At 31.1% G+C, this 13,773-nt stretch overlaps 1 protein-coding gene across 19 annotated transcripts in view; it reads left to right on the top strand.

Annotated features, from left to right (window-relative positions):
• Positions 1 to 13,773, top strand: part of Gos28 (golgi SNAP receptor complex member Gos28) — a 66,161-nt gene that overhangs the window by 51,332 nt on the left and 1,056 nt on the right. For 11 of the 19 annotated variants that reach the window (XM_080160696.1, XM_080160702.1, XM_080160705.1 and 8 more), the window contains exons 4-9: positions 7,401 to 7,504; positions 7,756 to 7,848; positions 8,180 to 8,242; positions 12,080 to 12,164; positions 12,713 to 12,815; positions 13,343 to 13,452. In XM_080160696.1, coding sequence (XP_080016822.1) covers positions 7,401 to 7,504; positions 7,756 to 7,848; positions 8,180 to 8,242; positions 12,080 to 12,164; positions 12,713 to 12,815; positions 13,343 to 13,395 — 501 coding nt within the window. In that variant the 3' untranslated portion in view covers positions 13,396 to 13,452. Of the gene's footprint in view, positions 1 to 7,400; positions 7,505 to 7,755; positions 7,849 to 8,179; positions 8,243 to 12,079; positions 12,165 to 12,712; positions 12,816 to 13,342; positions 13,492 to 13,651; positions 13,736 to 13,773 lie in introns of those variants that run through there. The other 8 variants (XM_080160691.1, XM_080160699.1, XM_080160690.1 and 5 more) reach the window with 4 other exon arrangements.

Genomic DNA, 13,773 nt, shown 5'->3' on the forward strand with positions numbered 1-13,773 from the left:
TTTGTTACCTTCATTAGCGGACTGATTACATAACTATAAAAACAAGCCCAAACGGCCAGGCCAAAATTTTATACAGAATTTTCATTTCCTATAACTGTACAAACTTCCCCCCCCCCTTATTCTGGGGGAGGGTACTGGTACCTTCATCCTCCCCAAAAAGCATGACCTTGATAAGTATCCCCCCCCCCCCCATAAAAAATGTTATACTTTTTAAAAATTAAATTCAAAATTGAAAGTGTTGGATCGACATCACCCCTCTCCTTTCTCTAAAGTGTTCCTAAAGGCTTGAGGTTCTATGGGTGTAGCTACTTCAAATAGTTGCCGCACGCCCCCCCCCCCCCCTCCCACCCCAAAAAAGAAACACAATGCAAATAATAGAGTGAGGTGGCTATTTTGTTGAATGCTTTTTCGTCATTTGTATGGTCTTTGGAACATCTAAAATTATGGTCTCCAAAAATTTGTCTGTTTGTCCATTTCTTTCGTTATATTCCAGAATATATACACGGTGTCCTAGAAGAATGGTTCTTTCAGTTTTAGAATCGCATAATCGACCCATTGGGGCTAACAAAATTGGTTTATTTAAATCTTATAATTTTTCATTCCCATATTCGCAGAAAGCTGTCTATAAAATGATGCCGTAAATAACTATTATCCCTAATCCCTGATTTTGTAAGCTCCCTATTTTGTTCTGCTTTCCTATTAGATTCAGAGTTGATAGTACAAAATTTAGCTTGCGCAAGTTCTTCTCTTTCTTCCCAGTAAACTTTGCTGAATGTTCCTTCATAACAGCTCAACCAAAATGTTCAGTAATAAAAATGAATAAAAAAAATTTAACAATGATGGTAACATTTTAAAGTATTAGGTGTCTAAAAGGTTTAAATATAACATGTTTTAGTCGGACTCAGCAATGATTAAGTACTAAGTAGTCCCACACTTTCAGCATTTTTCTATGTATATAATTACGGGAATCGCAAGGGTTGAAATTAATTGAACTATTCCAATACACCTAAGTTTACGGCCTAAAGTAAGCAATACAAAAAAAATAGAAATAAGTCAATTTAAAGCAATTTTGAAATTAAACATTACCAAAAAATGAAATTATCTTCAATATATGAACGTCCAATTCTGAAATTTTGTTACTTGGAAATATAGAACGGGCTGGGACTAATAAAACAAGGATGATAACATCCTTGAAAAATAGGATCAATACGTAGCTTATAATAGAAAGTAATGTGCATATCTGTCCATATGTCCAATTGATGAATATTTATTGATCGCAACGCATTACAGACAGTTTTCCTCGCCTATTAAAATAAAAAGTTACAAGATAAAAACCCGGCCTAACAAAACTGGAATTAATTTTATGTTTTTAGTAGCGAAGCTACTCTATAACTTGCAATGTCCGTCTGTCTGTATGTCCGTTTGTCCGTCTGTCTTAGTTTGGGGGAAACGTGATTTTCTCGGCTCCTATAAAAGATAAAAGGCTGAATTTTTTTGACAACATTCTCATTATTAAGGAGCACAATTAACTATAAAACATCAATGGCGGTTGGACCGCTTTTTAGCAGGTTTTAGGCTATTTTTGTATTTTTCACATTTTTGTCCATGTCTTTGGTGTTTATGGTCCGATTTCCAAAATTTTTTCAGTTATAGTATCAAAATTAAGTTTCCTGTCTTTTCAATAAAACATCAATGGCGGTCAGACTGCCTTTTTGCAGGTTTTTGGCTATTTTCATATTTTTCCTCACATCTTTGGTGTTTATGGTCCGATTTTTAAAATTTTTGTAGTTAAAAATATCAAAATTAAATTTCCCGTTGTTTTGAGCATCCATTTACTTTGACTGCCAGTCTGTTAGTCATAGTACTGAAATATAAATATCAAGAAATTAAAAACAAATGTTAAAAAGGTTTCGTGATTTTTTTCCTAATATACATGCTTTTGACAACTAATCTTTAAATTCTTATACATATTTTTTCTGCTTCGCTACTTATGGATGTTGTCATCCTTGTTTATTTTAATATTCGTGGAAAATTATCTAGATACGACGCTATACATAATTTTTCAGAATTGTTGAGAACCGTTTCTTATCCTGTGGATATTAATTGATTGGATTCGAAGCCATACTGGAAAAACAAATTTCATCTACTTTACTGACAGGGTTCTACTAGTTGCTTTACCCCAAGCCTAAAAACCATTCCAAATTATCTATAAAGCTTCTCTGAAGAGTTAGATAAATTCGGACCTGCAATTTCCGAGAACTTAAGCTTCAGACAAACTTCATATTATAGGATATTATAGCGGGGTTATACACTAATCTCGGAAATCAGAATCGCCCCTGAATAAATAATTAAAGATTTGTATAATAAGTTATAGAGCATCTTCAAAAATACTTCTACTGTACTCTGCTGTGTGGTGTGTGTGTGTGTATCTGGTGTGGTGTTATGTGTGAGTGTGTGTGTGATTTTGTGCATTTTCGCATGAAGGGTTGCAAAAGGTTATGATATGCACATAAATGAATCAAGCTTCCCTTGAACCCAATTACATGCTACTACTAAACAGCAGGAAGGGAGGGGACATTGGACTGATAACACTAGTACCCAAAGTTTTGCTATGATGTCTTATCATTGGCTTTGGGTACTTTAATTAAATTTTGATTGGTTAGTTCATTAACCTGTGTGTGCAAACGTTTCATCCAATAGTTTTAATAAACAGATGGAGCATTCCGTTTTTCGGAATTATGGATGCACATTGATTTATTGTTCATTTAGGTACAATACAGAAAACTCTCTTTTCAATAAATTGTGATTATAAAAAACTCTATGAATTGATAAATTCGGAATAGAATTTATTTTTGGTGTCTAGTCCTTTGAATTTACTTATTCTTGTTTTTTTGTGTTGTAAGTATATTTTATACAAGAGTTTTACAGAATTAAGATTCAGAGAAGATTGGATGGATAGTAACAAGTATTCTAAAATTTCATATTATTATTGTAATCTAGTCTATAACTCACTGTCCATCTAATTTGCCAAAATTATTGATTGATTTTTTTTAAATTTTAGCTTTGTTTTAAATGTATGTTGTCATTCTTGTTTACATGAATACATGTCTGTGACTCTGAATTCAGAGACTAATTCATTGGAATATAAGATTAAAAACGGAGCAAAGCTTTTATAAATTACTATAAGTATTTACTATTTTATAGAGAGAAAGTTACTCATACTTTTAAAACTCAATATGTTGCTTCTCTAAAAAAGGGAAAACCTTTTTATTCATATTCCCTCTAAATATTTGGATACGCATTTAGCCCATTATTGCTGCGCTTCTGATGAACAAAATTATTCTTGTTTTATACTGTAAACAACTTTCATAATAAACGTAACAAGGATGATAACATCCATAAGTAACGAGAAACAACGAAATTATAAAGCAGATGTTGAGTCGTCATGAAAAGATAATATGTGACTATTAAAAAGCATGAAACCACGAATTCTTTCTGTAAAGTAAATATTAAGCATGACCGACAGACGGACCAAATAGCAGCTAAGAAAATAATATTTCAACATAACATAGCGTTACTGACGAACAGACGGACAAATTGAATTACAGAGTAGCTTTGTTTCTAAAAACTAACAATTTTACTATCATTCAATAGAATAGAAGTAAATATAAATTTTATTTCTGAAGAAGAATAATATTTTAGGATTAGTTTTCTTATTAATTCAAGTAAAGTTGGACATAAATATTATGTTTTTAAAGGACCAATAATTTAGAATCGTACACTTGTACTATTGTATAGTACAGTTGTACTATTGCATAGTACCATTGTACTATTAGATAGTACATTTGTACTAATGCATAGTACCATTGTACTATTGCATAGTACCATTGTATTATTGCATAGTACCATTGTATTATTGCATAGTACCATTGTATTATTGGATAGTACCTTTGTACTATTGGATAGTACAGTTGTGCTATTGCATATTACCATTGTATTATTGGATAGTGCATTTGTACTATGTAAAGTATTAATCATAGTAAAAAAGTATTATTATTCCTCATAGTAATAGTATACTTGTACTATGCAGCTCAGTGTTAATACAATATTGTTGACAATATTATATATTAGCAAATGATAATTTTTTTTCTTCTGTAAAGTTAAATATTTAGATTAGGTCGTGTTTTAATCCTCTCTCTCTATATTACTAGGGCTTTTAATTTTTCAATTTCTTTAGAAAACATTTCATCATAAAACATTGCATTTTCAATGTCAATTTTCGAATGTACGGTAGTTTTTTTTGTTTGTATTAACTTTGCTTTTTTTGAAGATGATAATATATTTTACATTCTTTTTTGCTATTTATGTCATTACTTATTCTTGGTGATTTTGTATAAACTGTTTCGAGGTTTAAATCTATGCATTTGCTCTCAGAGTGTCGTCATCACAAAGTATATTATTTGTATAATAGCAAATTATTTCAATATATAAAGTGCAGGTACTCCACAAATATGTTATACTGTATTGTAAGATTCATTATTTTTGTGGCTTTAATTTTATGTTAGAAATTCATTTCTTTATATCCTTAAATGTAAAATGATATCTGTCTGCGCCGAAGGATCTCCCTAACCGTTGCTCCGGTTTAACTTTACAATTTAGCCGTGTGTTTGTGACTGGGAAGATTTTTAATTATTTTGTGGGAGGGGACAAATGACTAAAATTTAAAATGGAGGGGGACTTCCTCATCCCCCCCCCCCCACTCAAGTGCACCAAGAGACCTCGTCTTAGCCTCTATTTATATTGGAACAGTATTTTCGTAATTACTGAAGTATAAACGTAAGTACGTCCATCTATTATGATCTACGCTTTTTAGGAGGTTGTCAACTATTGGCGCCTGCGCCTGTTATTATTTGATAATTTGCTATTTTAAAAATTGTATGTTGATTTCTATGAACACGGGTAATTCCTGGTAATTTTATAGTAGACTCTGAAAAATTAGAACTTATATTATGAAGAGTATGAAAGTGAGGATATGAGAGGACCGGTTAATCTCATGGATTTTAAGGGATAAGGTAAAGGATGACGTATTTTGACATATTTATTAAATTCCTTTATTAGGGAAAACAAAACATCCTTTCTATAGGTAAAATAATTGGATAATTTTAGCTTAAAACCAGACAACCAATTATCTAAACTTTTTGAGCCAACGAATAAGATTTGAATTTTCTAGTCTGTTGTATTATTTTTCAGGATATATTTATTTCCCTGTGGCGAATGGATAGTAAACGCGTGTTCTTCCACGAGTTTTATTCAGGACATTGGGCGGTTTATTACTTTAATCCCTTAAGTTTTATGATAACATATTCGTTGGCTCAACAACTTTCATGACTAATTGTGAATTTTTATTAGTTGTTTTATTAAGATGAGTTTTCTAAAGAAGGGGTAATTTATTATATCATCATTGGGGATTCGCCCCAAAATGCGGTGTGGGTTTCACCTCCACATTTTTTTGGGATAGGGAAGGTTGTGAATTTTGCACCTCGAATAACATTCTAAAATCTTTCTTAGACAAACATATATAGTACTATATAAAAGGTATAATGTAGCTTCGCTCTCAACCCTCCGACTTAATTTAACCTCCACCCCCCTTTCCCGAATATTGCTCTCTCACTTTCTATTAAATATTAATACTCTCTCTTTTGTATTATGGAATCTATCGCCTCATTTTGTTATCTACTCAAATTTTTGTACAAGCCTTTACCTTGTAGTTTTCTTTGACAGATATTATTTTTTCCTCTCATTTTGCGATATTTTCCACAATTTAGTAGTGAAGCTACTCTATTTATAATTTAAAATGTCTGTATATATATTTGAAACGTTTTAGGGGAAAAGTGATTTTCTCGGCTCCTTTAAAAGATAGAAGGCTGAAAGTTCTTGTCAATATTCCCTTTATTTTGCACCACAATTTGGTATAAAAAAAATCTACGTTAGTCTGTGATTTTCCCTGTACAAACTGACCGAACTGACAGTAATCCTGTTACCTTTAATTGAGGAATATTTGAGCGTAATGATACATTCATGAACATGGTTGTTCTTGTTTTAATTATGTAGCCAAGTCTTCCTATCTTTCACAAGAGTGTATTTTTCCTATTTAATAAGCAATATTTTTAATAAATGTTTTGTATTTTTCCTATATTTACTCTGGAACATTTATTTTTTCAATCATTTTACATCAATGGATATGGACCTGTATTAAACATTTATTAGAAAAGACAGATTTAAGTAACAAATTATTAAATTATAAATTATTATTTGAAACATTGATTTCGAATCTAGAAATAAAATAGCCTTAAACCATCCTGGGGCCTTCCTCGGACCTATGAAGATCGCCTTAGAACCCAATCTGTTCTGCAGTTATCGAAATCTTAAGCTACAGACAAAAACCTTGTTACTTTATATAATAGGATTGATATTGCTACACTACTATTGACCAGAGGCTGTGATTCAACCTATTAATTCTAATTGAAATTGCCTAAAATTAAATATTTTGTTGGCGAAAAACTTGTTTTTTCATGTTGCTGAAGGAAAGTGGGTAAGAAGAGGGGAGAAATAAGGGAAGAGGATGACGGAGATATTTTTACTTAGAATTATTTGTCTGAATCACATTCCCTAGTCCCTGCTTATGACCACTATTGTCCAGGATCAGGATACATATCCATGTCCAAAAGTATAAGTTTCCGCGTAGGTTTACTTTGGAATATTACATCTCGCATTTTTTCCGTGGATTTTTACTCATTGTGTGTGTGTGTGAGGATTTATTGTAGTACAGTAGAATTTTTCCATGAAAAAATGTTCAAATTTTGACAGGATATCAGAACAGTGGGCATTTGTTTAGAAACGTGTGTTTCTATGTACATTTAAATTGAAACAGGAACATTTTCTCATGTAAATAGATTGGTTACTTTCTTGTAATTTTTATATAATTTATTGGATCATGTTAATTGTAGATGCAGCGCTTATCACATGTTACTTGTAGTTGCAGCAATATCCCCCTCCATTCCCTATAGAGATACTAATATGATTATAAATAGGAACAATTAAGATTGATTCGTTAGCTAAACATTTATTAGTAATTGTTTTGAATATAAGCAAAATATTATTAAATAATTGCACATGATATTGAATAGCAATCTGGTTGTACAAATTGTAAAATGCATTATTATTATAGCGATCCCTCCACATGTATTCATCCAAATAACCGAGTAGGCATTGGTAAATTATTTCCCTCTTTATTATTTGCATAAAATCTATTAAAGAGTCCACCTAGAGGGTAACATTATTTTTAACCTAACAATTATTATTGTTGATTCTAAACCATATTAATACTTTTATTTATTTAGGTAAACAATGAGATGTCCGAGTTTGCAGGAGAGCCAGGAAGTGCTCAGTCTGCTGCTATTCATCATACACTCCAGAGACATACTGAAATACTTCAAGACTATAGGTAACACATATAGGTTACATATTATTTCAGAAACTGGAACAGCTGAGCTTTCCAATAAAACTTTTACACTACAATACTATTTTAAAATTCGCTAAAAAGTACTTGAAGGTTAAATATATATCTATTTAGAAACTTGAATAAATTAACTGAATAACCATTATAAAAATACGTTGTCATTGTTATGTGAGTGCAGATGAGGTTAAAACAACTATTTAATTTAACGGGTAAAATGTTGGTCTTTGCTTTTTTAGGCAAGAGTACAGAAAAACTAGCGCCAACATAACCTCACTTATGGAAAGGGAAGATCTTCTAACCTCAGTTCACACGGAAATTTCTGATTATAGGTAAACAAAAAAATACTTAGCAAACCCAACCAACGGGATAAGAGTTAATGGTAACCTTTCTTTTGAGTCTGGGAGTTGGCAAGTACGAGTCTAGACTATTTTTTATTTGGTTCAAACTAGCAGTGCACCAACTTTTTGACCAATAATTTTGATCTATAAGGGTAATTTTGTTACCTAATTCTTATGAATTTTAGTCAATTTATCGGCCATTGTCTTTTATCATTTGCTCCCTTCCCTTCCCCCCCCCCAAAAAAAAAAAATTTTGTGATAAAGAACTTACGGACAGATAGAATTATGGAGCAGCTTCGCTACTAAATGTTTTTATTTGTAGGAACAAAGACAATAGCCGTGGAAGTCGGATGGATGCTTTGCTGAGAGAATCTGAACACGCGAGGTAAAACTTTGGATCTACTGCAGTTGACGGTAAAATATTGCTGGTAACGAATATTGCCAAAGATCTATGAATTTTAAAGGCTGCTAGCTGCCAAACGGCTGAACGTACAGATCATACCCGCACACCATTTAAAGCGGCATAAGAAGGCCTACAAATAATCTGGAATAGCCAAGATCGAATGATGCACAGTGTAAGCTTCACTGAAGAAAAAACGCGTAAAATAGGCCTTTTTCGCGCATTTCTCTGCACACTGCGAATTTTAAAAGAAAAAAAGTTGACCCTTAAAATTCCACCTTGAAGTGATACTTTTCTAATAGTTTATAGTCCACTAAGTCGTAAGCAGTAAAAATTGAAATCCATTAAGTCCCTTCTAACGAGATATTGGCAACTTTTTGCACACATTTTTGCAAACGGCAATTATTTCCTTTATTTGGAGTTTTGGTTAATAACATTTTCATAAAAGTTTTCAGTAATAATCATTTAAGATCCATTGTTGAGAAGAAATGACTGAAAAAGTGTGTTTCCATGCAAAATAAGCTTAAAATCTAATGATTTTAAAAATTAGCGATTTAATAGTAAAAAAAAATATTTTTAACTTTTTGATAGCCTGAATATGTTTAATTTAGTTTTTTTATATAATCTGTTCTTTAAAAAGACAGGCATATTCTTTCAGATTTGAAAAAAATAAAAAAAATAAAAAATCGGAATTAATCAAAATTAATCTATAGCCTTTAAAAAATACTTTTGATATTTTCAACCTATATAATCAATAAAATCAATGGAAAATAAAATATTTTTATAAAACAAACTTTTGGAAAAGGTTTAAGATATCTTCATAAAAGTAGCATTTAAGTAGAATATTTTTCTTGTCTTTTAAAAAAATGCAAATTAAACATAGTTAACGACTATTTAATTAGCAAGAATGGTAATAAAATATTTCAATAACTGCTTAAACCTTTTTGTGGCCATGTTATTTACTTAAACAGAAATTCTATTTTGTCAGAATTATAAAAATAATAAGGTATTTTCAAAAAAGCTTGCAAAATAAACGTAATTTTATCAAACTTCCTCACAGTTTATAGAGGGTATTGTTGTAAAATGTTAATTATCAAAATAAAATCTTCAATTTACAACGTTTAAAACACCTAAAAGTAAATTCTAAGCAAAATTAGATTTATTTCCTAGATTTAGAGTAGCTGCGCTACTTAAAAAAAACATCTAGTATTAAAACCAATCAGCTGATCAAATTGCTATAGACATTATTTGTTGGGTTGTTATTAACTGAAACATTTATTTTCTTTTTAATTCTAAAACAATGCTTGCCATGCTAAAAACGCTACGCCCCCAGCAATCATTATGGGCACTAGAATTTAATCCCCTCTATTTTTTAATTAAAGTTTTACAAAAAAAAAACAAGGACCACATCTGTTCAGCGGATAACGGACCACATCTGTTCAGCGGATAACGAGTTCCTTTGCTAGAGACAGATATACATACATCCCGTTATTTCCATATAAGGACTAGCGGCTACGTACCCTTAAATCCTCTAGGGACACTTGGGGATAGGAAGGGGAGGGAGGGGGAGGGGGGTACCCTTTCCCAAAATAGTTATAAACATGGCCAGGACATATGTATATAAAGCTTTAATGTAAAGAAAAACCATATCTGTCTAGCAGTTAGCGAGATCCTTTGAGACAAATAGATAAATAGACATCATGTTACTGTTATATAAGGATAAAAATCAAAGAAACTCAAGCTTTTTTGGGATTCAAATTAAAAAAAGAGTTTTGCGACAGGTTTGTGGGTAAAATGATGCACGGAGTATCAAAATGCAGTTTCACACTAACTTGAAACTTATATTGTGGGATCAGAACAAAAATTTTAGTATTATTTTTTTATGAACATTCTTCTTATTAATATTTTTGACAAACTGAATTTGTGATATATTTTTATTCATGAAAGTACCCCCTTGCAAAAATTTCAGCACAAACTAACATGCTAACATTTATTGTGTTATACTTTGATCATTGTCAAAATAAAACATTTATGACAACAACCATTAGTAGCAAAGCACAAAAAATCTTGTAATGGTCAAATGCACAAAGTGAGAGCAGATGTTAAGTTTTCTTAACAAATACAAATGAGAGGAGAAAATATGTAATATGTCTTTTGAAGCATGACCAACAGATAGACAAAAAGGCATTGTAAAGAATAAATGTCAAAAGAATCTTCACTGAATATTTCAGCTGTCTCCAATAAGACCTAAGAAAATTACATTTTCCCCTTAGTGTTACGGACTAACTAACACACAGAAAAAGTGAATTATAGAGTAGCTTCACCACTAAAGATTTGATTCTGAATAGTATTAGCTCAAACACCCCCTCACTCCTAAACAAAGCAGCTTCACATTGCTGAAATCTAATATGAATTATCATAAACATTAACAGTCCTTTTAAAGAAGATTGTAATTATAGAGTAGCAGCACTTAACTACTTAACTATAATTAAAGAAGAAAGTTATTTGTAGATACAAATTTATTTATGTATGCTCTAATGAAAATTCAATTGTAGCTCCCAGTAGAAAATAAAATATTAATAAAAAATAGAATAAAGGCAGCCGTTAGTAATATTTAAGTAAAAAAGGACCTAAAAACAAAGGTTGTTAAATAAAAGGATGAAGAAAGCGAAAATTTACTTTGACTCACTTATAGTCGGAAATTTATTATCAAACAGGGGACATACACAGAAATTTTAAGACCTCTAGCTCCAATAGTGGCTCAGATAATAGGGGAGGGGGCGTCGAACACCACCCCCTCACCCCCGACCAATAAATATGCGGCAAGGGGCCCGACTGTTAAGAATTAAGTAAATTATACAATATGACATTTAGTCAAATTTCAAACAAATATTTTTTCATTAATTCATTTATAAAAATCAATATTATAAATATGAACTCACAAAGAGACGTTGTATGTTATCATAATACATTTAGTCTGCTATGTAAAACAAAACAAATTTTTTTCTTCTTTCATTGCAGGGATGATTCTAGTACAAAAAAAAACAAAAAAATAAATTATTTTTAATTTAATTTGATATTACCGTACAATATTTTTTTATATACATAATTTAAGAAATATATTCATAACATCTTCACCTGTCATAAAGACGACATATAAAATCAACATCCTGATAAGGATATTAAAGTTTATGTTAAAAATTTTCAAATTCATTTTATGCTTAAGAAGGAACGAGAAGGAATTGAATCTCAACATTAAATTGTTATTTTGCTTGTATATTTATCATATTTGTTTACAGTTTATTGGTAAAGTTTGGTAATACTTTATTTCGAGTCTATCATGCAGTGTGCACTGCGAGATAATTATGCATTATTGATTTATGGCTATTCCAGATTATTTGTAGGCCTTCTTATGCCGCTTAAAACAGTGTGTGGGCATGATCTGTACGTTCAACCGTTTGGCAGCTAGCAGCCTTTAAAATTCATAGATCTTTGGCAATATTCGTTACCAGCAATATTTTACCGTGAACTGCAGTAGATCCAAAACTTTTAAAAAATCCCTAAACCTATGTTGATAGGCAATTTAAATTATTAACCGTATCATTAATTGAAATATGCTCTAATGATAATTCAAATATAAAAGATATTAAACCTTTGTTTTATTTGATTTTATCTATACTTGCGGCTACGTCCCTATAATAGGGAGGGGGTTTCTTTTTACGATTTCTCTTGGGAGGGTTGAGGTACTCTCCTCTAAAAGGAGAGTCATATTGGTCCAACAGTCAACAATTTGATCTGTTTTCTTATGCTTATTTTTCACAGAAATTCTGAGCGGTTGATTGATGAGCAGATTAATATTGCTATGGAGACAAGAGACAATCTAGTTTTTCAAAGAGAAACAATAAAGGTAAGGTAACTTTTAAAATAGCACTTTACACTTCAAGTAAGGGGCGAAGCCTCAATAGTTTCAGATTTTTTTCTTAGTGGGGAGGGGATTTTTCTCGGGCCCATGTATGATATTGATATTACCTAACCAATACCCTTAAACATGATCAGATCATGTTACATACCAAGCCTTCCTTCTTATCTTTTTTACCAGTTCATTATAAAATTTTACTGGGTGCATTTTCATCCTCCAGCTTCTTCAATATTTATTTTTTCATTGGACTGTACACTGGCAGTACCCAAAGTTTTATAAACACGCTATCTCATTTATTGGCTTATAAATCTGGGTACTTTAATGAATTTTGATTGGTTTGTTTTGAACTTGTAGCGTCTGTTTTCCGCCAATAATATCTAATTTACAGGAGGGGTAATTTTGCTTGTCATCATTGGGGAAGTATATCAATTTATCTACCATTATCTTATCTCTTAAGATCCTTAAATATTTAGGTTAATTTTGTGTCATTATTAGAAACCATGGATTCTATAAATCACACAAAAATAAAATTTTAGGCGTTCCAGAAGAAACTGAATGACCTGACCAACAGATTTCCGATGATTAATAACTTGGTGAACAAGATCAATATTCGCAAACGTCGTGACGTCATCATTCTAGGCATGTTCATAAATATCTGGCTTTTAGATATACAAAATCTGATTAGATGAGAAGCATATCTATAAGTATCCACTTTCCTCAATGACTCACTCCTTCCCTAATAAATGTGCATACCGCTACCAGAGTAAATGCTATTAGAATGCTGTTAGAATCCATAAAATTAGAGTATAATAGTGTAGTATATGTTAGATAATATCCCTTTAATTTTTTTTTAGATGTCCAATCTTTTTAAATCTTTCTCTTTTGGTGTAGATAGAATATGTTTACTATTTCGTACCTAAACCTTTTAAAATAATTTTGATTATTAACCCCAACTATACGATACTTTCATTAAAAACGGCGGCGTGACTGTTTTCCGCCGCAACTCAAACAAAAAAATATAAGACAGTTTTGAATCATTTAAGCCCAAGTTATTTTCATAAAAAATGTTTCCCCCTTACAACTAATATGTCGTCTATTTCCTGTTATTATTTTATTATCTTTAGATTTTTTATTTTTGTGTGTGTCAATTTTATGAACAATTTTAGGCACCGTTATTGGTCTCTGTCTTACCTTCTTTATCTGGTGGATATTTGGTTAAATTAACAATCAGTTTTTATATACTATCTTGCAACTTACCTATATTATTATAAAAAATGTATTTTCGAGTTTGTTAAGAAGCGACTCTGTAACTAGGGTTTTGTATGTTCGTCATTCGTTATTTATGGATTAGATATATATTCCCTTATAAAATGTCTATTTAGCAGTATAATTGAATGTTAAAAAAATATGCTTTGCTAATGGACAAAAATGTCCTATTCGCTTTGTTTAAGCCATAATAGTCTTTAGGAGGGATCATTTCTAATCATGCTCCAATTACAAAATATTTTTATGGGAAATAATGAAACACAAAAAAAGTCGCGGCATAATTAGTGAGAAAATTCCCTACGTTGAAAAAGTATTTTTAAACATCTTTTTT

Source organism: Acartia tonsa, chromosome 5 (genome assembly GCF_053477335.1).
Source record: "Acartia tonsa isolate MP-2025a chromosome 5, ASM5347733v1, whole genome shotgun sequence".
Classification (NCBI taxonomy): domain Eukaryota; kingdom Metazoa; phylum Arthropoda; class Copepoda; order Calanoida; family Acartiidae; genus Acartia; species Acartia tonsa.